General features: G+C 36.0%; 1 protein-coding gene across 5 annotated transcripts in view; it reads left to right on the top strand.

Annotated features, from left to right (window-relative positions):
* Positions 1-23,333, top strand: part of epha3 (EPH receptor A3) — a 124,551-nt gene extending 101,218 nt beyond the window's left edge. Inside the window, exons 13-19 of one of the 5 annotated variants that reach the window (XM_015383828.1) lie at positions 1,420-1,481; positions 4,846-5,055; positions 7,442-7,591; positions 8,650-8,843; positions 14,514-14,669; positions 18,859-18,974; positions 20,384-23,333. In XM_015383828.1, coding sequence (XP_015239314.1) covers positions 1,420-1,481; positions 4,846-5,055; positions 7,442-7,591; positions 8,650-8,843; positions 14,514-14,669; positions 18,859-18,937 — 851 coding nt within the window. In that variant the 3' untranslated portion in view covers positions 18,938-18,974; positions 20,384-23,333. Of the gene's footprint in view, positions 1-1,419; positions 1,482-4,845; positions 5,056-7,441; positions 7,592-8,649; positions 8,844-14,513; positions 14,670-18,855; positions 18,975-20,383 lie in introns of all 5 variants that reach the window. The other 4 variants (XM_015383827.1, XM_015383825.1, XM_015383829.1 and 1 more) reach the window with 4 other exon arrangements.
* The last annotated feature ends 2,811 nt before the right edge of the window (positions 23,334-26,144 follow it).

Here is a 26,144-nt window from a genome sequence, read left to right as displayed (position 1 = left end):
GACATACAACCATGCAAACACACACTGACACCTAAGGGCAATTTAGACATGCCGATTAACCTAAAAGTCGTGTTTTTGGACTGTGGGAATAAGCCAGAGTACCCAGAAAGAACCCACACATGCACAAGGCAGTGTGGGTTGTTGGGAATCCAACACAGTATCTTCTTGCTGCAAGGCAACAGTGCTACATATATGTATATAGGGACTTGTAGAGACTTTAATCTATTTATACAGTCATGTCATTGGGACCTATATGCTTATGGGGACCAAAATCCTGGTCCCTATGTGGTAAAGTTCTATTTTTTGAGTTAAGGTTAGGGTTAGGTATACAGTACGTTGGTAATAGTTAGGGTTAAGGTGAGGGTCTGGATTAGGCCATATAAAATGAATGTGGATAAATAAAATGTCCCCATAAGTCATTAAAACATGACTGCGGTTGTGTGTGGACTTGTGCTACCTATAATGTGGGTGCAGTATTTTGTAAAATATCCTACATATGGGGACATTCAACTGGTCCCCATATGGTAAAGTTCTGTCCTATGAACTGGGGTTAGGGTTAGGTTAAGGTTAGATATATGTTGGTAAAAGTTAGGGTTAGGGTAAGGGTATGGGTATGGCCATATAAAATGAATGCAAGTCAATGAAATGTCCCATTATGTCATGAGAACACAGCTCTCTGTGTATGTGTGTGGGTGGGAGGGGGTGCATAACGGCTGGATGATGAATTGATTTTCACGATAAATAGCATTTTTTGTTTATATATATTGAAAATTGTAATTTTTTTCCCACCCGACCACTTCTTGGGCATCCATACTGGAGTGTCATCGGTCCGTTCATTTTTGTTCTTGCATGTGCACTCATGACTTTTGGAATATTTCACTGTAAATATTTAGTGTATCAAAGAGAGTAAGGGGTGGGTAACAAGGGAAATTTGTGTTATAAATAAAATAACAAGGTTGAACAAGCCACATTTAAGACAGGACTAATGTACACAGAACAAATCTTGGACCAAAACAGCTCTTTATTCTGAATTTCTATAATCCACATCTCAGTGATCTGAAGATTTATTTCAAACTTTTCCTGCAATAACCTTGGTTTGGCCCATGATCAAGTACAGACTGCAGTATGGATTTACAATCAGGGGATCTAAAGAAATAAAGATGTCTCACTTTGACAGCTGACCTGTTGAAACTCCGTAACAAGACTTAACTGACCCTCGGGTGAAAACCCAAAAAAAATTAGTTCAACCTGGTCGCCAGCTTAGGGATTATACCTTTGCTTTAACTCAACTCACCACTCTCTTGAATAGATTAGACTTTTCCTGTTTCTGATAATAAATCATTCCTGCAATTTTAATGCTGTTGTGAGAGTCTGTCTTTGTAAGAAATATCACCATTGACAGAGGTTTCCTCTTTGCAGGTAAACCTGTCATGATCGTCACTGAATACATGGAGAACGGATCCCTCGATAGCTTCTTAAGAGTAAGTAATTACATAAACACATGCACCGCTGGAGGCAAGGAGGACAAGTGTATATTAGAAGTGCAAATCATAAAACTGCTTAAAAATAAAAATTATTTATAAAAAAATATTGTGGGGAAACTATATTAAAAAGCTGAACTGTGCATAAAATTAGGTAAAGAAATTAGAAGCATTTTTCAGAGCAAACTTTATTTTAGTTTTTGGTTTAGAATAACTATGCATGTACTATTGATTCTTCTAAGCTGCTGGCTTTTTTATTTGCTTGTTCTGTTTTCTGATTGCTTTTTTACAAAAAAGGTTCTCCTGAACCTGTGACCTTGCATTTCTCTGGTGTGTCCGATCTGTGTTTATACTATAGCTGATTCTAGTATAGTAAAGGTGTTAAATAGAAGTTGCTCCTTGCATTTTCTGCCGTTTAAGAAGAGAATTTCCAGTTATAAATATCTTAATAGAAGCAGCTGGGCTTCCTTTGATATTATATTTTCTAAACTGATTTGATTATATGGTGTCCCACCCAAGATCAAAAATTTTAATCCGTCTATCTAATTGAAATCTTTGGATTTTAAATTTAGGTTAGTAATTTCAATATTTTTGTCTTTTTCTGTTGAAGGACAGTAACACAGAAGTAGTTCATGAAGTTGAATGAATAAATGAATGAATAGCTGTTTCATAAATTAACAGGCAGAAAAGATAATTATTTTAATTTTTACCATGATTTTTTTTTAAAGAAAATATTGATATTTGTATATCAATGTCTTCGATGTGTTTACTTAAAAAACATACGTTTATTTTCATTAGAAAATATGATTTTTTAAATCAGATTTCCCTTTAATGGCAGTTAGCGGTCTGTTAATTTATCATAAAAAGAAACAAACACTATATAGTGTTTGTTTCTTTTTATAATAAATTATCGGATACATTTAAAAAAAAAAACAAATATTAATGTGAAGCCTCACATTAACTTATGTCTAAACCTTTGTTGGAAATGAGCAATTATGGAAAACATAAAGTCCATTCATAGTCATTATTGTCATAAAAAATGTTATAACTCAAGGAAATCATGTTAAAACTAGAAGAATAGAGTCACATGACAATGGAAAATACTTTGATCTGTTGGATTCTGCTAGACGTCTTTAGTTGTTTCTTAAATAGGAACTTTATTTTACATTTTCATAACAAATAGGTTTAAAGTAAAATGTATATGAAACATTTAAATCTATTTATTAGCTCGCAACCTAAATTTTGGCATTAGAAGTCTGATTATTTCAGTTTTATTCCAGTCTTATATTATTTTTCAAATATGAGTTCTTGTCTCACTGATTAGGATCATGGACTACATAATTTGGTTAGTTTTTTTTAAGAAACTACACACAAAAAAGTTTAGGCTTTAGCAATTATTCTAGAAGTTACTGTTTTAACATTTTCTTCAGATTGAATTCATATTCTGCATCTACAGATACTCTAAATTGTCAAAATAGGTGCATCAGCTTGTTTTTCTAAGTACATATGGTTTAAAAATAAGCTTTTAACAGGCTGATAAAATCACCACTCTTCCAGCTCAAAGTGAATTTGGCTGTTGTAATGTCTCAATTGCTTAAGCAGAATTGATCCACTCACTGAAATTAGTTGAAGTAGATCAGCCAAGTTACATTACTGGCCTGAAAGCATGAGTGCCAATGTCTGTTTTAGACATTTTTTCCACGTCTCTGTACTGTATCCAGACATACCCATGGCGGCTATAACTGTTATTTCCTCATGTTTTCCCGGAGGCCTGTTCTTCATCACCGAAGAGGGGGGCGCACATACAAATGCATGCACATTCGTGTTCTCTGCGTTATGCATCGCAGCTTGTGTCAGCATACTGAATCCACTGAACCTTTGAAGTGACTAAACCAGGTGGTCTGTTCTATAAAGGGTCCAGATGAAATAAGAGGAGAAGAGGGTCTGATTGGTTTTCAAAGAAAAACATGCTCATCATACAAACTCATCTTACTCTCAGTTCTTCACATGGTGTTTGACAGGCAGAGGGTAAGTCAGAGCAAAGTGGAAACCAACTGATGACCTCTGATACAAAACAGAGACAAAAGAAAAAAAAATGTTGGATACTTTTGTTTTTCTCATAGGTTCTTTAGTCATTTCTTTTCAAACATTCTGGAACAAAGCAGTTCTAAACTCTTTCCAGATACTAATGTGTTGAGAGGGTTTGAATTCATTTTGTCTTCAATCATTGTTTGAAATATGATATGGAAAAACAAAAATTGTAATCTCTGCAATGAAACATAAACACAAGGTTCTAAATTATACAGATAGCCCTACAGAAAAGAAATGGTGCTCTTTAAATTACTTGTGCAATAAAAAATCCATCATAAAAATATTCACTCTACATTCAATAAGTTAGATCAACATGAATGAACACAACATGATGTTTAACTGTGTGGTAAATGTAAAATGATATTAAAAACAACTTAAATGAAAAAATAAAAATGGAAACTAGGCATTCCATGAGTCTAGTCGCTATGGAAAAGTGTACATGTCTAACAAAGACCTTAGAAGAAAATAAGATTCATACCAAACTTTCTGGCCTACGTGCAAAACACAACATTTGTCTCTTAATACACCGTCCTCACACTGACACATGCTGGTGTTAGTATCATGCTATGAGGATGTTTTTCTTTAGAAAGGCCAGGTTATCTTGACAGAGTTGTTGAGAGGATTGAGTTGAAGCTAAATGTAGATCGAAGCAGAAAGCTTTTAATACTTGAGTCTGGCGCAGATGCCCTTAACTTACAGCCCGAGCAAAAACAAAAAGTTGAACCTAAATTTATGAAAAGGTGGCAACACCTAAGCAATCACCTCTCCAATCAGTAAGGTTGAGCATTTTTGCAAATTGAGTATTAGTTTATGTTGAAATTTAGATGAAAGATACTCCAAAAGATTGTAAAAAAAAAAAATCTTGTTCTATGATCTATTGCCTTGTGTGGTCTTAATGTATAGCATACACATTGTGCACTTCTTAGCTGTTATCTTTCTACTTTATAATTACAGGCTAAAATAAAGACAGCTTTAGGGGTGTGAATACTTCTACATGTGACTATTTTTGGATGACCGTAATTTCCATCTAGTTATTGTTTTATAGGTCTTGGATTTCACCGTTACGCTTTAGATAGAGTACGGTAATGTCAAAGGTGTTTTTTAAAGGTTAATGAAAACTCTGCAGATGCTAATGAGAAAAGCTTTTATTTTATGCAAAAATCGAAAAAGGTCAGACTCTATCTTTTGTATTTTTATGTGAAAACTTCAGCATTTGCAGAGCATCCATTTGCTTCCTTTAACTCCTTCCTCTTGGATGTTTTTCTTTCCTTAGAAACATGATGCCCAGTTTACAGGAATCCAGCTGGTCGGCATGCTGCGTGGTATCGCCTCGGGCATGAAGTATTTGTCAGACATGGGTTATGTTCACCGAGACCTGGCAGCACGGAACATTCTGGTCAACAGCAATCTGGTGTGCAAAGTGTCAGACTTTGGCTTGTCCAGAGTGCTGGAGGACGACCCAGAGGCTGCTTACACCACCAGGGTAAGCTGGAGCACAAAGACAAATCAAGAACGCAGTTGGCTTAATGAATGATTGTGCTAAGAAAAGTCCCAGGGTTCATTGTTGTTTTTTGTTTCATTAAAAATACTGTAAACATCACATTTTTGTTTTGTTTTGTTTTGTTTTTTGCTTGCCATTATGGCACAAAGAGAATAAAAAAAGTTTTTTTTGTCTACATTTATTATAAAAAAGGACTATTGATTATATTTTACTACTATTATATTTTTTTCAGTTTCTTTAAACAAGTATGCTCTTTAACTTGTCCTGGAAATGTTTTAGATCATGAATTCTATATCCCTATATAGCCAAAATGTATTGTGCCATTTAAGATGAAAAAAAAAGAACTAACCATCCTGGAGTTTAATCCAGAAAAGCAGCAGAAAAGAGGTTTTGTGATGACTTACCCTCATTAGCATTTCAGTGTTTTTTGTTCTTGATTTACTTCTGCAGTAGATGCTCGTGTCAAAAACTGAAACTTAGCAGGACCCGTGTCATGTTCCAGACATTCATCTGTCTTTTTTTCCCCTGTGTATTTGTGTGTGCATGAGTGGTCAGCATAGCGTCTCATGGTCTAAACTATGCATGCAACCCTTTAAAACAGGGTTTAATTTGCTGGCTAAGAATTGCTTCTCAAATAAACAGTCTGTGTGGCATTTGCCTTTCTCCCAGAAAATACATAAAATGCCATAATAACAAAGCATAATGAACTCCACCAGGTCTCACTAATCTACAACCCCGTTGTCCTGGAGATTCATGGTCTCATTAGGATTTTTTTTATCTTTTTATCTACTGACATATGTACATTGATTATCACCCTGTTTATGCATGTTTTAGATTATGTTTTCGGGTTTGATACAGCAGAAGTGTAGGAAAGTGTAATCTTTCCAATTTTTCGCATTTCATTTATTGGACCATTTGTTTGTCTCATGCATTCCCCAGTGTTGCCATCAGCACTAAGAAGCATAATATGACGATTTTGTGATAGCATTCGGTATAACTGTATGATCCCTTTATGGCATAGCAGACTAAGTTCAAATCTTTGGTATGGAGACCTGGGTTGAATTTCTTTTTGGGCCAGGAAGAGCACCTAACATAAGAACTCTGCATGTTAGTCATAATGACTTAACTTAACCCCTGAATGGGAGGGTAGCCAAAAGGCGACTCTCACTCAGTCAGCCTGAATATCTCTGTTACCTTTGGCTACTGTCAGCTTGCTTTCCTTGGCACAATTTTCTTCATTTGTCATGCCTTTCAGTGAGAAAAACAAATGTTGCTGCACGCAGGAAACAGCAGATTATGATTTGGTTTATATATATTTCCCTTCCTTTATTTAAGCTTGATGTAAATTTATCTTAATTAAGACCAAATCTGTTAAAATATTTGTGTTATAATGTTGTTTCATGATTCAGATGTTTTGCTTTACATTTCATAAACTGGAGGGCTTATTTTGATTTAGGTGTTCTGTATTCATCATAAACCCAGATCCCTCTACATTTAACTGGCTTGACTATGCTCATTTTCATGAAAATTGATACTAGAATTTATCAATGAATTTGTTTTCATACGTGTTTTAGGATTTAGGATTGCATATTGAAAGACAGTGATACAGATCTGTGCAGGATATAAAGGATATATATTTTTTAAGATTTAGCGTTATCGTGTCTTTGAAGTATTTGTGTTGCTTTTGAAGAGATTCGGGTTTGAATGGTTTATGGATACTGGTAGTAAAGTTTTGGAATCAGCAGCAGTCAGTGACATTAGGATCTGACACTATAGCTTTTATTTTCACAAGCCCTGCATGCTGAGGTAGCTGTTTTTTTATTTTATTTTTGTTTTTTTATCATTACAGACCGAGCATTTAGAGACTGTTGCATTTAATAAAGCGGTCTTATTATTGGGCTATTTCCGTTACATTTCAACTGAACTTATGCAGATTCTGTAGCAGTGGTTTGCATGTGTTGAATGTATAATACGACATATAAAATGTCCAAAAACATAGAAAGGCAATGGTCAAGCTCTTTGACCTAATGGAGCACTAGGTAGATACAGTGCAGTCTTAGGTGAAGAAAAGGGTGACAAGGATTTGGGATTAGGATTTAGTAAATTGTTGCATAGAAAAATTTCATCTTAAACTTTAAAGCTTGCTATAAGGTAAATTGTCTATGAAAGGAAGGTCCCAAATGACATGAAACAAGACTTAACCCTCACTTTTTATAGTGCCAGCTATCATCAACATCTGCAAACCACAGTTGATCTTTTCTATACATTGTCTGAATTATGTTATTGGTATCATAGGATTAATCTAAAATGGATAATTCAGTTAAGTCAAATTCTAATATTTCATAATAATTACTGTTACTTATTACAGGGAGGGAAAATCCCTATCCGATGGACAGCCCCAGAGGCAATTGCCTACAGGAAGTTTACATCAGCCAGCGATGCTTGGAGTTATGGCATCGTCCTCTGGGAGGTGATGTCATATGGAGAGCGGCCATACTGGGAGATGTCCAACCAGGATGTGAGTGTTGCCAGTTTGTCTTTCTTTTAGAGAAGGGGAGATAATTAAAGCTCCTCTGACTGTGGTGTGGAGAACACACAAATCCCAAAGAATATTGGTATGTTTTGAGGAAGCTTGATCCATATCCTTTCCCTCATTTTTTGGGAAGCTGCTGCAAAACTAAATTAATCATTACCTGTTCCAGATTAAACATTTATATCTGTGCAATAAACTGAATGAATTATATTTCAATGGTTGAAGAGCTTTAACTTAAAACAGAAAACACAAATTTTAAGCCTTACAATTTGTATCTAAACATTAAACAAAATGCTTTCTGTTGTTTTTTTGTTTTTTTTTTAGATTTAACTATATATTTTACCTGGCTTTATTTTATTTCATTTATTAAAATATTTTTTTTCTTTTGAAATGTATTAATTTTATGTGTTGGTATTTGTATAATGAAGTATTTTGTATGCATTCTCTTTTTTTGCATTTTCTCGAGAATATTATTGTTTTTTATGGTAAAGACCCCCCCCCCTTTTTTTTTTTTTTTTTTTTTTTACTTTGCTCTTCATAGATATAGATATTAACGGGTTACACAGTTGAAAAAATTTGTCTTTGTTGTAAGGTAAACGAGTAATAGCCTTCTTCTTGGTACAGTAGTTGACTGACAGGTCTGGTAGGAGCAGCTTTACTCTTTTCAATGAGGTAAAGCTGTAAAAACAATTCTGGTCACTCAGGCACTTTTTTTTTACAACTCAATATAAGGTCTAAACTATACAATGATGGATCAGTGGTTTTAAACACTAACTTTTTTAAACCTTTTTTTTTTTTTTTTGACATATCTTTCAAACACATTTTATACTCTTTTAATCACATTTTCTTCCTGGTCTGTTTGTGTTTTGCTCTTTATTGGGTAATTTTTGTTGTTTTATGTAAATGTTTTGCATGAATATAGAACATTTGGTTCTATTACATATAACTGGCCTACAGTATGACTCATCCAAAGCAAATAGGAAGTTTGATTTTTTTAGCATCCTGATGGAAACTAATTTGAATGCTCTTTATTCCTGCCTCAGGTAATAAAAGCCGTAGATGAGGGTTACCGTCTGCCACCACCCATGGACTGCCCTGCCACACTATATCAGCTAATGTTGGACTGCTGGCAGAAGGAGCGGAATAACCGACCCAAGTTTGAACAAATCGTCAGCATCCTGGACAAACTTATCCGGAACCCCTGCAGCCTCAAAATCACAGCCAACACTACATCCAGGTATCAGAAGGATACTAGAGCTTATATTGTTTTCTTTTGGGATATTTATACATACAGGAAGTGGTTGAGGAAAAACAAAGAGAAAATAGTATGCCATTATTAGCACTAATGCAGTATGCTGAAAAAAACAAAAAAAAGTCATACTTTCAAGAAATTAAATTCTTTTTCTCTGCTGCTTTTCCTCCAGCTTCAGTGCGTAATCTAACTTGTTCATAATAACTGTTAATTCCTGTTGTATCCTATATGTCAAAGACTTTCACATACCAAAGATCGTGAGATCACATTTGCAATGATTACAAGCACCTATAAAAAAGTAGCCAGATAAATAAAAGTTTAAATGGAAACTGCCAACTAATTTTGTATGGATATAAATATTTAACATATACCTATACGTACACATAACATATATAAATACATGTAGACCTAATAATTTACAACAAATGTAAGCACATTTACGAATGTTTCCATTTTTATTCAGCTTTTAGAGAACAAAATGCAAATCATACTGTAGAATTGTTCAGTTAGCAACAAAAATCGTGTTTTCTATTTTTGTTTCTTTTGCACTTTAACATATTTTTTCTTCAATTTTTGCCATTTCATCCTTCTCTTTGTGCTCTTAATTATTTTGTTCTTTCATGGGACTTGCATCTATTGTTGGGGCAGCAATTCTCCCAGGGGGCCAAGGGGAAGCAGGGCAGCACATGTACAGTTGTCAGTACGGAGCAGGGAGGGAGACGGGCATTGGGTCTGCAGCAGACGGCAATGGTATTATGGAGATGTCAGAGCTCATAACAGTGACTAATGATTTCTTAAGAAAGTGAAAATAGGTCCCTTGGAGTTTGCATGTAATTTTCTTGATTGGCTTTTAACACTGGGTGAGCGCGGCCTGGCCAACTGAGTCTTGTCTAGTGATTTATTAGAACTGCTAGCGTGGATGTGTTTCTGTGTGGAGGAAGGAGAGAGAGAGAGTGTGTGTGGTGGCAACGGCAGTTGCACAGCGGGAGCAGCTGCTCTCAGCTCAACACACCTCGTTTGTCTCAGGGCTGTCCTGGCTAATGTACTGCCCCCTCCCTCTAAAGCCCCGACCAAAGCCCACGACCAGAGTGGAGCATCTGGAGACTTGGGAGGTGGAAGCTGGTCAGAGTTTACTGTCTCTGCATGCGGATGGAAAAAGAGTCAGGGTCACTGGGCCAAGGTTGGCTGTCAGAGACGAATTATAGGCCAACAGGAGTCCAATCAGGGTTGGAGGTCACTGTCAAAATTGCTTTTCAAGGTGTTTAAAAACATCAAATTGGGTGTTTTTTGTGTGTTTTCTAAAGATAAATGTTGCTCAAATTGTGTAAGAAAGAGTGGTCTTTTCAAACAGTCTAACCTGTTGATACACTGGGTTAAATGGTGGTAAAGGGATACGAACTGCTGGCTTACAGAAAATGACTATGTTCAAATTTAATGTTATGTTTGGTTTGACTTTTTATCCTCATGCAATTGTTTTCTCCATGTATTTTTTTGTTTTGATTGTTTAAACAGTTTTCAAATTGTCTCGAGGAATGTACAGTACCTCAACACTATAGCTGCAGATGTGGTCCTGGTTTGATTTAAAAAAACATTTCTTTATGATAAGTTACCATGCTAAATAATTTTAGGATTTTTATGCATGTAAATTTGGGTAATAAAAGCAGGAAGTGATCATATAAATGATAAAGAATTGTTTATTTGTAAAGTGTTTGGACAAAGAACCATAGACAGGTGCTAGGGAGCAATTTATTAGTTCAAGAGTGTCTGATAACTTGCGAAAATAAGTGCAGTTAGATCTATTAATGCCAACACATATTTCCACTGCAAAAATTTAACCGTAGATATGTTTCCTTAGAAAGATATATAATCCTTTTTTTTTTTTTGGAAGTAAGACGTTTCTTTAATAGAATAAGATGATAAATGTTTAAAAAAATACACAACTTTTTTAAAAGTCAACAAAAAAAATCCCTTATCTTATTTTACCTACTATAATATAAAGGACAAATTTTTGTCCTCAAAATAATTATCTTATTTTAATGACAAAAATATTAATCCCATTCGCAGATCATGTAATTTTTACCTGCTCAAATCGATGGCAAATACAATTGCTTTAAGTTTTTTTGACATATTTTTTATCAGTATTGTAGTCCTGTGCTTTACAATCTTAGTCCACCAGCCTTTGCTAAATGTCAAGGTGTGGCCGCTTCTGCATAGCTGAAAGTTTTTTTTTTACGGTTTAACCTAGATTATACCAATTTTCTTTTTGCAAGGATGAAATCATAGCTGTGTTTCTAAATAGTGCAGCTTGTAATTCATCACTTGATTACCGTTTTGTACTTGATCCATTTCAGGATTGTTGTAATGAGATTGCAGCCTGATGTTGCAGCCAGGATGATTATTTGAGATTATCTTAAAAATAATCCATGTTGGACCATAGAATGCACAACACAAATACCTTTTTCTTTTATCTTCTGTGTTGTTGTTTTTTTTTCTCTCTCTTTTTATGCACTATTTGACAAAGAAATGTAAAATATCACTTGAGCTAAAATAAGAAAACATTTCCACAGAACAAAAAAGTAAAATGTTCTTATAGCTGCTGGTTGAGAGGTCATTCTTTCATTTACGGTTCTGCTACATGAATGTGTTCTAAAGTTCCACTCTTGCACCTACCTAGCTTCAGAAAAACTACACAGTTGTGGTATTTTTACATCTAAAAAAGGTAGACTTCAAAGCAAAAGGACTGACAACGATAAATGGGCTAGATTAATTTTCTCTTCAGTGTTTTATGCTTCCTTCTTCTCAAACAGGGGATTTTTCTGCATTTCCATGTGCTGTTAAATCCACAGGAGGCTTTAAAAACATCCTCTGGCATCAAACAGATGCTCTCTTTTCCTTTTTCTTTGTGTTTCCCCTTGCATCACATCATTCTCTTTCCTCACCAATAATCTTGTCTCTTGAGTTGCCGCAAGAAATATAACATCATAGGAAACAAAGAAACTGATAAGAGAAGGGAAACAAGGTCATTTGCAGTTTACTTCCCTGTGGAAATAGTAGAGAGGGGGAATGTAAGCAGAGTATAGGTAAAGGAGAACACGAAAAAGATCGATATAGGTGGAGGGTAAAGAAAAAAATTAAGCTACATATCCAACAGATCTGTATTTCAGGATAAGGATTTGTATATTTTCCCAATTAGGTTCTATATGTATTTCCATGCTGTTTTAGTCTATTTAAATAAAGAAACAAAAAAGCAATAATCAGGGTAAACTTTTTAAAGTGAATATTCATATTTTTTTGTCTTTCCCCCTCCGAATCAAGCCGCCCCCTACATCCAGCTACAAATTCCCTTACTTTCAGACAAACCACTGTTTTCAGAGAGTCCTGGGGGGGCATCAGCACTTTGACAGGCCTCTGATCTAGCAGGAAAAGACTCAATCATTGTAAAAACACCCACTCCACCACCTCAAGAGCATCTTTTTTCTCCACCTTTTTTTTCCTCTCCCACTGTCTCAGTTAAAGATCCCATGTCTCTTTTTCCTCTCTTGGCATACTGCCTTGCCTCAGTGTGGTGCTTTTGACGCTGCTATCTAATGGCAGACTGGTTAATTTCTCTCGACTGTATTTTTCTTCCCTTAAATCCATCTTCACTGCGGCATCACAAATGTCCCAGAATAGGTTTCTAGTGTATCAATTTCCCAGCAGTCTTTGCTTTTGGAAGTGAAAACCTAAAATACAGAATTTAGGGTAAAACGCTTCTATGTGAAATATATCAAATCTTTTCTTGACTTTTTAAACTTCAGTATTAAAATCTATATCCTTGCTGTTATTACCTCTAAGTAGCATTTCCTTAGATCACACAAACTACCATTCAAAGTGCCTAAACCTCTCCCAACGGACTGTGTGAGAAGAAAAGGTTGACTTCCTGGTATTCTAATGAGTTTGCTTTCATTGCTATGAATAGCATTCCCCAAGGGAACTCTACCTTTTCTCCCAGTCCAGTATTTCCCTCCTTTCCATTATTCACTTGTTTGTGTATGTTTTGTTACAGGTGCCTTTTTGGTAAGACAATTGGAGCATGCCCTTAAAAAGAAATAAAGGACAGAAAGTGCTCTACTGTTGTTGTATATCCATTCTCATCTCTGTCGGATACACCTGGTTTTATAGTCACCATGTTGTTGGAGTCCAGGTTTCCAGCTAATGAAGCAACATTGGAGTGACTGTAAATGTGATGTCCATCAGTCTATGTTTCTTTTTCATATTTAGCCCCCCTCTGCTCTGTCTAAATGGCTGTTTGACTGAACAGCGGCTAACATGTCATATTCGGTCTAATCTAATTTGATTTCTCCAATGTAATAACATTACATTTTTTCATTCCACTACAGAGAGTACATGCTCAAGAGGAAGTGCTAACAAAGTTAAACAGAAAGGGATCATGCTTTGAATAGAAATTTCGGTTCTAAATATATAGCATGAAAATAACATGCGTCCCCATCCTCATGCACAAACAAAAACAGCTGCCAATCACACAGCTGTACACACACATCTGTGTATTTCTATATTTACATTTGCATGGTTTCATAATTGTTTCACTTTTTTCTATGCCCCAACACTCAACCCAACCCCTAATTGAACAATTATGCTCTACGTACCTAACCCTAAACCCTTAAAACTCAAACCTAAAGTCCATTTACTCCTTAGTCCTTAACCTAGCCTCTAACCCAGGAAAGAGCATAAACCATTTTAAGGACAAGGAAAATGACTTTCCTTAGGATCGCTCTTTGTTGGTTAAAGTTCTAACACGGTCCTCTCTTCGTTTCAACAAGAAGACAAAACAGTTTCTATATGGAGGCTCCTCTTTTTAGACTACATGGGAATGCTTTGCAAATGTGACCATCTGTATTAGAAAATGTTAAACATCTTGGTCATTTTCCATGAGTGCAGAGCCCCTTCATATGTTTTTAACTCACGGACAAACATGAGTGGTAGATTTTTGCTTCAAGACTTTGTGCCAAAGAAGAATCTCTAAAAGCTCATACTAGCATTTATTCAAATTGTTCCAAGAGAGTACACCAAGCTTTTTCAGAGGAAATTTAACTAAACTCTGGTAACTTAAAACAAAAACTGGAATTCTATATAACTGAAAATGAATCATTCAACCTATGAAAATGCATCACCTATCTTCATTTTCATTCATAACAAGTTTGTTGTGATATACTATATGCAAGCTCTAAGATAGAATTTAGAAGATGACCTTTAGGACAAATCCTTCCATTGTGTCCACCTCTGAACTTCGACACCCCTAAGGGGAAATATTTTTTAATCACACCCCACAAAAATATTTGCTTGCATGGCGCATGGTTGACGGGACACACTTGGAGCCAAAGCCCCAATATAAACTCTATGCACTCTCAAATCACATAGCAAAAGCTGCTTTGCATAAGTTATGGTTGAGTGGTGGCCAGACAGCACCTGTCAGGCTGTATATCAGATTGTCAGCTGATGACCGATGTGATGCTTATCCACCTGTTTTCATGAAACGATGCTATGAATACTTATGTTATTTAATGTTATTAAAGTTATAGGGCATCTACCTTTTTTTTGTTTTTGTACATCTGGTTCGCCTTTGACTATCTGTTTATGTCACTCCTTTTCTTTTAGACCTGCAAACTTGCTTTTGGACAGAAGCAGTTTGGAAGTTCCCTCAATGGGGACGATGGGTGACTGGATGGATGCCATGAGAACATTGCCTTGCAAGGAGGCCTTCTCTGGGGTCAGCTACAGCTCCTGCGACACCCTGGCTAAGACCTCTACAGAGTAAGATTACAAAACCCAGAGCAACATATAATCTATACCTCATCTTGTACACACTGTTTACAAAGTCATAACTCCACAAGAAATTTCCCTGGACTTCAAAAGCCTTTGTGATACTAGGTTTTGGTGGAACTGGCTGGAGCAAAGAGTCATGTTTAGTAGTTACTAAAAAACTAGAGTTATTTTCTAGAGAGACACTTTGACGTTATATTGGGGTCGTATTATGAGGCTATCATTGGAAGATGTGATGAGATAAAGGTGTGTAGTAGGGGCACCACAGAAAGAACTACAAAAAATAATAATTGAGCAAAAGAAAAATCAAAACAAAAAATTAGTTTTAGTGGTTGTGCCTTGAGCCTTAAATTATTATTCACCCATCTAAGCGAAATTCAACTTAATAGCTGTTTGAACACTATACAAACAGGTAACATTATAAACACACTTGCAAGCAGCGGACGCTGAGTTGTAAAACGTTTAGGCCAACAATGACCCCAACGACTCCTTTTTCAGAGGCATGGGCCAGTATCAGTATTGCAAACCAATTCCTCCCCTTTACTAAGGGGTGGACCTGTTTTTTTTTGGTTCAATTTACATATTTTCTATGCCATAGCAAGGCTTTTGTTGGGTTACTCTATAAAGCCTGGAACTCAAAGCTAATCCAGACATTTTGAATTGAGAAAACTACCTGGATCGGAGGTGAAACGTATTAAAACTTGGAAATACAAAGCCCATTGGTTCCTTTTTTTTTTTTTTTACATTTTTTTACTCTTTTTGTAATTTCAAAGAGGTTTTCAATATTTTTAACGTGATTTTAACATGAAAAGATTGGTAAGAATTATCCTTTTGCCACCTTTTGTTTTCAAAATACTTATTTAATTATTGATTTGAAATGTGACATAAAAAACAATTTTATTTTTTTTGTCATTAATATCAAATAATCTATTCATTGTGGTGACATGCTGGGGGAGAGCTGTGGTCACTGCTACAGTTGACCTCGACTTTTACAATAACTGCCAGTCAGTTGTGTTGGCCTAAATCTGAGAGAGAAGCTTTTCATACTAATTAGATAATGTGAATTTGTGAAGATAATATCACCAGTTTGCCAAAAAAAAGTCTTTATTAACTGTTTTTTTTTAAGGTTGATTTCTATCCTATCCTCTCTTTTGTCTGCTGTTTCTTTTTCTCATCTCCATTGATCATTAAATATGCTTTCTTGTGGTCTGACGCAATTTTAAAATCGTATTTATTCAGTGTATTTGGTTAAACAATGATAATTTCTCTCCAGTCATGTTTGGAAGTGGGTGGAAATCCACTGGCGGTAATACATCACAAGAATCATCTCACACAGGGAAACATTGCAGTCACTCACAAAGCCTTTCCCGTTAGTAAATACCTAATTGGATCAGGGCGGTATTAATCCACTGAAGGCTCCATCTAAGACACCCAACTTCAGCTGTAAGGCTAACAGCCTTGGCTCAGACTATGTATTGCTCAATATAGATTGCAGTATCGATTTGTACAGTCTTAATCTAGTCCTTGACATTCAGCACCAGCCTTGGCAATGCTTTGACCTTAGAGGAACAGTTATACTTGTGCACAGTATGCTGACTCATCTGTAGGGAGTAATTGATTAATAATTTTTTCAAAGATGGGATAGGCTGATGAGAAAAGTATATTTTCCATCTATAAAGGGCAGTGAAAGTGCAGTGCAAATATTTTCTTATCATGAAAAAAATAACTGAATGGCAAATAATTTTGTTTGAAAGCATTTGGTTGCATTCTTGTAACTACAATTGAAATGAAATCAAGTGTTGAGTTCATGTATTTCATTAACATTGTCAAGACCTTTATATTTCTTTTTTTTTTATAATAGGTCGTAACACAATTAGTGTTGGCAGAGTTATTGAAAATTTGTTCATGTTTGTCTGGTGTAAGGAAACCACAGTTTTTACATAAAGTCTAAGGAAATAAAAAAAAAATCTTTACATTTTAATGTTTGTGATTAATTTTAGAGAAATAGTTTTTGTTTTTGTTCTCACCTCTTAACAGCTGGTTAATATACTGTAGATAGCATTAAATGGCTATATTATAGAGACCATTATATTCTTCTCTTTACAGTAGTTTATTAAAAGTGAGCTCAGGGGAGCTTTTGAACTGCTCCATCATTTTGATCACTGTGCATAAATTTGGGTCCTCATGCAGTCTAGCAGCTAAGGACTTAAAAAATGAGCTTCTGAGTCAGGTTATATTTACATTAGAAAGGCATTTTAGAAAGTAATACTTCTAGTCTAAATGGAAGTATTGAGTGATGAGTATTGGGAGTATTGGTGATGAGGGTTACCAACCACAAACATTATATATGCAGACACCTCAGGTACTGGGACTGCCTATTGGAGCTGATGTTTCATTGTGGCAGCCATCTTGAATAGGTCTCTACCCATTCATTCTAGCTATTATCTTAACTAAAGTCATCATAACTCCCTGAATTGTACCTGATAGTCATGCAGTTTGTTTTTTTTACAAACGACAGAGGTGTAGATATTATAAAGGATGCTGTAAACATTAAAATGACATGCTTACATGTGTTAAGCGTGTTAGAGAATGTATGAATCAATATATGCTTTATGCAGGATAACAGGAAAAGACAGAAATATTCTTTCTATATTGAATAATGTATAAAATAATATATTTACTTAAAAAAAAACTGTCTGACAAAGGTGACAGAAGATTTTCTTTGACAGGACTCCACATTCAAAATGAATAGACTCAGTGTATATCAAATACACTTATTGATAAAAACAAAAATAATTAGATGAATGACATTAAACTGGACAAATAACCCACATTTTTGTTTAATCTAACTTGTGAAAATGAATCCCATGTGTTCTGTTCTCAAAACCCAATATTTCAGCCATAAACTGAACCAACAAGGGTAAAGCTGCAGGCTCTTTGTTTACACCGGTTGGCTCTTATGCTAGAAAAGGCCCATCCAATATGGCTGTAACGCAGAGTTCATACCAGCATATAATAATGCATCTATATATAACATTTATGGAACGGTTTCTTAACTCTGGCCCTCAGGGACCACTGTCCTATATGTTTCCCTGCCTCCACATGCCTGACCTTAATTAAAAGGTGAATAATAGGATTTTTCAGAATCTGATGGCTGCAGAGGAGGTTATGTAATTATATTATTAACAGGTCTCCTTTTAAGTGGAGACATATCTAAAACTTGAAGGACAGTCGGCCAAGGGGACCAGAGTCAAAGGCGTAACGACACAACAATAGGCCCCAAGCAACATTATCTGGGTGGGCCCCATATGAAGTACAACACCCCATCCGCCCAACCCTGGAATCTGCTTAAGTACTTCTTTTTGGTATCCATCATCGCTAACACATTGTACGTAACTGTTATGATTTTAATGGACGCTCTGGATTACCCATAATTCCAAGTCGTAGTATAAAAAATAAAATACTCAAATACATCGATCTTTTAGGATCTTTATTTTGGTTTGAAACATATTAAAGGAGTGTATTTTTTACCAACCGTGTAATGAACTATACACAGTTATTAACATAGTAATTAAAAGTACCACTGTCTGCTTTGCTATTGGTGTTGTGTTTAAACGGCGCACCAGAATGTTGAAATCTGGCATGTGTAGGGGTATAAATATGGTCCGTCCAGTTGATCTAGTATCAGGTGGGTTTAAGACAGTTTTTTTGCACCATTACATTTGCAAAGAGACGTCCTGGTCTACAATTGCGTAGGGGGCCTACCAAGTGTCAGTGACGGGTCCCCTAAGAGGTAGGGGGCCCCTAAGCAACTGCATACTCTGCTTACCGATAGTTATGCCATTGACCAGAGCTAAGAAACCCTGCTTTAAGGTACCAACAATTGTGCAATCAGTGATTGTGCTGAAATTGAAATGTACTTAGTTAAAATGTTGGATTTTTCAACACAGACACTAAATTAGTTTTTTATTTTTTTTATTTTTTTTTATTCAATTTAGTACAAGAATGCGTACAAAATGATGGTTTATCAAATATGCATTAATCCCAGAGAATCTAGGTCAAACAACTGCAACAATAACAGGGTATAATAAATTTTGTGTTGAATTATCTGGATGTACAGAACCCACCCGTTATGATATCTTGTTATAACATGTTAATGGGCCTGGCTGTTTCTCAGTAGAGTGGTTCTGACGGAGGTCCACATCACTCCAGCCACATGCCCAGAATGGGAGCCATCCATGGGAATCACCACCCTCTAACGTCCAACTCCTCTCCACCTTAAACAGGCTCTGGATGGTGGGTTAAGGAACAAGGCCCAGGGCCTGCCTGCTACCAGAAACTTACCTCCAGAGTTGTAGCTGGGCTTCCACTCACAACTACTAATCTAATAATGGCTGAAAGTGCTGTAGTAGTGCAATCATTCTGAATGCAACTCCACTGCTTCTACTAATGCAATGCCGCAATCTGTGAAAAAAACAAAAGAACACTTCTTACATATGACAAAGCTTTTTGTGTTGTAACCGATTGTCGTTATGATGAGTTTTATACTTTAAAGATGTTCACAATCATTTAAGTTAGCTGAAATCAATGTTGTTTTTTGTGTGTGTAACACCCCTAACATTTGGAATCTAAGTACTTAGAATTAATTTAAAATAAATGCACTTTTATTGGATGCATGTGCACTGAGATTTGTCTAAGGGCTTGTGTAAGTATTAACAAAATACCTCTGCCATATTATCAGATTTTATATTTGTTAATCGCTCACTGTAAGTCATACCCTTTGAATATTTTATGTTTTGTCACACTGCAACTATCATTTTTAGAAGTACATGGATATTATGTATCATTCAACAAAAAGTAGTACGACTATATGAAACAAAAGAACACCCATATTATCTGTGAGCACCTCAGAGGCTTGTTGGAGAACATTATCAAAGAAACAAAGTCACACAAAAAAACAACCAACACACCAGACAAGTCAGAAAAAAGGGGGAGGGAAACTTGAAGGATGGTTAAGTTGTAAAACAATGCCCAAGCTTTATAACAACTCACAACAGTGCTTCTCATTTGAAAATGGAAAAAGCATGCCTCAGCTGTAAACCCACTCAGATGTTGTTCACATAAAGTGACAGGCCAGGCAAAGACAGCATTAATCAGAAGCAGCCAAGAGACCTGTGGTAACTCTAGAGCTACAAAGATCAACAGCTCATATGGGAGAATCTGTTGAAATAACAGCTAATGAAGTCATGTACTCAATAAAAAAAAACTTTTGGAAGAGTTTCAGCAAGAAAGTCATTCCATTTTCATTTTTTAAAGCTATCAGAAAGCCTTTCTCCAATATGCTACAAGCAATACAGGGAACACAGGAAGCAGGAGGACAAGCTTTGGTAAAATGGGCTAAAAACCTACATGCTTGGGTGATAGAAAACTTACAATCCACATTGAAGTAAAAGCACAATCCTCTATGCTAATAGTAACCTTAAGCTGTGGGAATGCCCTTTTCAATGGTTACAGTGGATTGAATGGTCAGACCTAAATACAGGGAAATTATCAGAAAAACAAAAGGTGTGACAAAATCTTAAAAATGTTTGAGGGATATGAATGAGTTTGTATAGTCATGTACTGTAAACACATGCATTTTTAGATCCATTCTTCTGTCTGATCCTTTTTATTTTCTTTCTTTCTCGTTGTTCTTCAAACACCAGGGATCTGAAAAAGGTTGGAGTGACAATTGCAGGACCCACGAAGAAGATTGTCAGCAGCCTGAAAGCCCTAGAATCCCATACCAAGAACGGCCCAGTACCTGTTTAAAACAATAACAAGAAATGAAAACCACCAGAGACTTTTCTGTTGGCCTGCATTGACACACTCTAACACAGTGGCTACATATTTAAATAATATGGAGATGAAAAAAGATGGAGAAAAAAAACAGATATGTCTCATAAGATGTTTTCACTGATTGTCGAAAGCTTTCTAAATGAGGGGTCGGAAAGCGTTCAGAATCAACCTGCCACTTGTGAACTAGTTGACTCCACCCTCTCCCTACATGCCCATGTTCAAGATGCCTTACTGACTTATAAAGAGAGAAGATAAATGGAAAGGTAAGGAGATCAGAAAGAAATGATCAGGGACCAAAACCTGGTCAATATTGGAAAACAGGGCAGGGATTAAGAGAATGCTGGAGCTGTCCTTGACCTACGTCAGCCTCTGAGGGAGGTGGAAAAACAGCTGAAACGCCATGTGTACAAGAGCATGGCAGGCAACCTCAACTGACTTGTGTGGGAACTTCTCCCGCATTGATTAAGTCTGAGGCTGGAACATTAGTTGCAGCTACCTATGTTTAATACTCAGTCCAAGACAGGGACTCCCTCATATGGACTCACTTTGACATTAACTGTTTTAATCCTTATCTCTAACATAGAGCATTTGCATTCAGTGGACATGCTGCTAAAAGCAATAAGGTTATAATCTATCAAACTCATTCATTGTGGTGAAGCCATGGTTATGTCACATGTGTAATGTATTAAATACTGTGCTTTGAAGGCAAAGTGGCCATAAAACACTGCACACCCAGAAGTTTCATTATTTATGACACCATTGTTCTTTGTGCTGTTCTTGCAAACTATACCATACCACACCACCTTTGTATGGATTCTCAGGATGTCTATACCCTGTTTTCCCCTACAAAAACAAATCAGTAGATAGCTGGGGGGATTGTGATCAAATGTATTAAGGTAAGAAAAAAAGACATGTTTCGATCAAAACAAATGCAAGGAAGTGAGTTGTCAGTTTTTGGTAATTTCTCCCTTCCCCAATGCCATACCTTTTTAGTTGTGATTGTTTAAAACCTGACTGTTCTGGGTACACAGTTGCATTACAGTATTTGATGCAGGATACTTTGCACCGACCCACCTTCTTCAAGTAATGTAAACTAGTCAAACATTTTGTTGCTACTTTTAAAACTGTTTAAAAAAAACTTTCAAAACTTCAGTTAATAATAGGGCTTTCTTAGATCTACAGTATTGTGGTCTGTCCTGGGCTCTTGTTTGTCAAACTTGACCAAATTTGGCATAAGAACAGAAATAAATGGAACCTCCCTGTGATACAAAGTTCATAAATTAATAAAAAAAAATAATAGTAGTTATGCAGTATATATTTCCATTGTTTAATGAAAGGTTGACAAACTAAGTAATGGTTAATGGACAACAACTTTGTTTATAAATACCAACTGGACCTGGAAAGGGTCTAAATAGTAATGGTAACAATGGGGGTAGAAATTGGCATAGGGTTGAAGTGAGTCAGAATTTAATAATCTAAAAGTAAAGTTAATGTGACGCAATGTTTTAAAGTATGACTCTGAGATTAAGTTTGCACCATCAGTCCATTTACTCAGCAGATGTTTCTTGGTTGGTCACAGGGTGGTCAGTCTTATGTTTTCAGACACAGCTCACTGATTAAAGCAATGTAAAAAAAAAAAACTTTTGTCATTTTCATTTAAATTCATTTGTTTACTGGAAAATGTAGAAAACTAACTTCTAACTAATGAATCTTGTTCTTTTTTCCAAGCAAAGATTAGAGTGCCTCCTGTTGTTGAGCTTGATCATGGTTGGATCACCAAGGAAACGCTTTTTTTATGTGATTAAGTATTTCTTGTGTTCATCATCAATTACCCCAGTCTCAGTATGCCCTGATAATAATGCAATACATCCAATAAACTATTGAAATTATTGCTTTCTAAGATAGTAACCTAATATGCCACTTGTACATCATGGGATTTCCTAAAGGCACCTTAAAATATCTTTGTAAACGGAAGAAAATATTTAACAATGCTAGTCTCCTGCTTTGATGTCACCCAGCTGGTCCCTCAGTGCAACACTTACCCAGTATTTTTGAACTGGCACTTTGGTACTTTGTGCTCTTGGACGTGTGATATTTACTATAAAGATGCTGTCTTTATGCCTCTTTAAGCACTTGGTACACATTACTGTAGCACTTTGAATGACAACGTTTTTGCCTTGGCTGTAGACTAAGCTTGATTAAAGCACATGGGTGCTGTTGGTGCTTTTGGGAAACCCAGCCCTGTTAAGTCTGTTAAGTTCTGTCTTCCTTTACTCTGTCTACCTTTGGAAGCTGCTGTTGCTGATGTGTGTTTTGAAATTAGCATGTACATAATGTAAAACCATCATAAAGAAAGCAACTAGCACTCCAGATTTCACTATATATGTGGCCATCCATTTTTTGTACAAAGTTTGTATGTATAAACGATTGAATAAAATTTGTGCAACATTTTTAATTAAAATTAAGGAAAAAAAATCATCTGTATTATATTTTATCTTACTTTGAATCATACTTGTTAGCTTTTTCTACAATAAAAGACAATTATGATTACATTATTTATTTGTTAACTTCATACAATGCATTGATTTCTTTTTGTAGTGTAGATTAAATTATGTGTCTGTGATGTCTTTGTTATGAATTCTAACAAACCCAAGACATCTAAGAGAGCAATACTGTCATGGACCCTATACAGATCCCTAATTTTATGTCTAAAGACTGACATGTGTGTCTGTGTGAGAGTTTGTTTGCAAATGTAGATTGCCTTGTCTACTAATGTAAAATGGTTTGTAGTGAAAACATTTATATTTTTATAATAAATAATTCACAAAATATTTTCCAAAAAAAGACTGATTACACAATTCTCCTGTGCCTTATTTCACAACTTGTATTCCAAAAAAAGAGCAAAATGGGTGTTTTATATCAGGCAGTAATCGATGACTGATGATTTGCTTTCACTAAACGCCTTAAATAAGCCCTGTCCTATTGCGATAAGGTACAAAAAATCTACAATGTGGATCTCTGGGGCACATCAAGAAAACAGAGCTTAACCCATGTCCCATCATTAAGCATTAGTTATCCAAATGGTTACAGGATGTCCAAAAGAGGGAAGTAGTCATCTAGATAGCTTTTTGTTGCGATGGTATTGTGGGGACCTGTACATTTTGAAGTTAAGTATCAACAGTTTCAGTATATTCTGGATGCCTGGCCTTCACTGACCAACGTGGACTAGTCATCAGAAACATTGAAGCTGGACTGCATACTCAAAGTAGTTGTCATCTTGGGCTGGCACCATCAATAATTGAGAGTTTCCATATTTACTGAAGTAGCAGGTACTACAAACAGGCCTCTTGTGATTAGAGATCAGAATGGAGCAAGACACCACCTTGCTTTCTGTTATTAGTCAGTGGGCTCAGTGGCACTGATTGCATGGAAGGCTTGCTTCTATCAGTCTGACCCAGGGCAGCTGTGGCTACATTGTGGCTTGCCACCATTAGCAGTTGTATGGTTTGAAGCATGTTGCTTAGCAGCTGTGGCTGACATATAATGCTTCCAACCTTTTATAATGCCTCTTCATGTCATCTCAGAGTGGTAGTAATTTCTTTCCATGAGTTGCTCACAACCTGTTAATCGTGGCTATATTTACATGTCAAACCATAAGATATCTATAGAAATATATATTTGTAAAACCCTGACAGTAGAACTTGTCAATCATCCATGATCTTTCTCCATGTCAAGCTAGCCGCACCCCTTAGTGCTGGCGAGAGGGAGATTTGAAAAAATAAATTAAATATACTTTTCACAATTCATAAATTCTTTATGAAAATTAGGGAAACAATTTTGACTGTTTTTATTTTACTATAACATGTATTTAGATTTTAAGTTCATTATTTTGAGGCCTGAGCAACACAAGTTCACAGAATTGACATTGTCATGGTAACGTCAAACAAGCTAGTGGTTGCCGAGTAAAGACGTATATCGCTGGCGGCAGTAGACTAGTAAATTTACATAGTCTAATGACAGAAATTAGGAGGAAATGTGGCACAGAAACGCCTTTCGGATTCGTCTGCTCATGAGAGACTTTATCTCTACTACCTGGGAGCGCAATATTTGGACACCTGTAGCCATGCAGGGCACCCTGCCTGTAGCTCAAAGTAAGAGCATGATTCAGTGTAACGTAACCATAGTATTTTAGAGTGTTATTTTGATCTTGGGTTCCTTGTGTTGAAAGAGTTGCTTTGCTTTTTTTACTAAATAAAGCTATAGAATGCCATTGCTGGGCGCCTTGGCACCGTGCCTGGATTTTCGAGTTACTTCAGAGGCAATCAGTTTGTGGAGAGTTTCACCATCTACTCCAAGAGATGCTTGCAATGATGAGAGTTGCTTCTAGAGCTGTTTTCATCTCACCTGAGCCCAGTTTGACAACCTGTTGAACCACATCATCACCTGCATATCAAACAGGACACCAACGTCACATAGCCGAGGCTCTCTATGATTGGTTGTTGTAGCATGTAGAGCTGCAAAAGTTCGGATTGTCCAACTCTATTGTCGGCTTGTTTCTAAGTGCTTGAAGCACCATAAATGTGTTCATAGTGCACAGTTATGTCTCTGCTGCTTGTTTCCTCTTTTAAATCTAATAAAGTTTCTTAGTGAAAGTTAATTTGTTACCTGACTTAAGAGTAGAATTCTGTGTTGTCTTACTTGAGGCAAACAAGATGTGTTAGTGAGGGGAAAGATTGGTAATGACTCAGCCTAATGTTGAAATGATGACCCTAACCAGATGTGCTGAGGCAGAAGTCCACAGAGAAAACACACAAAAAAGAGAAAATTAAACTAACCCTCTCTAAAAAAGAAAAGACAAAATGTATAACCTCCATCAGTTTTAGTTTATTTTCTCTTATAAGGCCTAATGGCTCTGAAACCACCAGAGAGGTAGGAATAACAGAAGGGTAGCTGAAGGGTTGGATTCAAAGTCCAATGAAACTGAAACCTGAACAATAATGACGTATCTCCTGAAGGTGTGATTCTTTTTGCACAAATTCAGAACTTTTGGGAGGAAAAAATGTTTTCCATAGGTACAGGATGACTTGTTTTGGGGGACATGTGTCTGAGGGAGATGATTTTATACCAGAACATAGTGGTAGGATCATATAAGCATGTACTATTCATCTAAGCCACCACTATATAAACCAGTAGGAAAATTCAACTGCAATAGCCAAGGTTCAATGCTAAAAAGGCATCACTAAGATAGTTTTAGGGCACATATTGCATTATTTGGAAGTTAACATGAAAATCAAGAAATAATATAAATACTACCCTTAGGTCAGCTCTAGAGTAAGATTTAGAGACATTTTTTAAAGGTACTGTAATTCCTCCGCTAGACTGAATATGTATAAATTGATGAGGGTTTCGAGAGCGGACTTTGCGTCGTTAGATTTAGATATGGTTAGGATTGCATCACAGTGCTATGGTGGTGTTTTTTTTAAGTTTTGAACAGAACAATAAAACAGTAAAATGGTTATTCTGTGATTACTAAGTGCATATTGCAAGCAAACTCCTTATCTAATCAAATTACCTATTAATCTTAGGTATGTATATATATATATATATATATATATATATATATATATA

The sequence above is a fragment of the Cyprinodon variegatus genome, unplaced genomic scaffold (assembly GCF_000732505.1).
Source record: "Cyprinodon variegatus isolate N-32 unplaced genomic scaffold, C_variegatus-1.0 Scaffold295, whole genome shotgun sequence".
Lineage (NCBI taxonomy): Eukaryota > Metazoa > Chordata > Actinopteri > Cyprinodontiformes > Cyprinodontidae > Cyprinodon > Cyprinodon variegatus.
The sequence above is the reverse complement of the archived record's forward strand: the minus strand, read 5'-3'. Positions and strand labels throughout refer to the sequence as shown.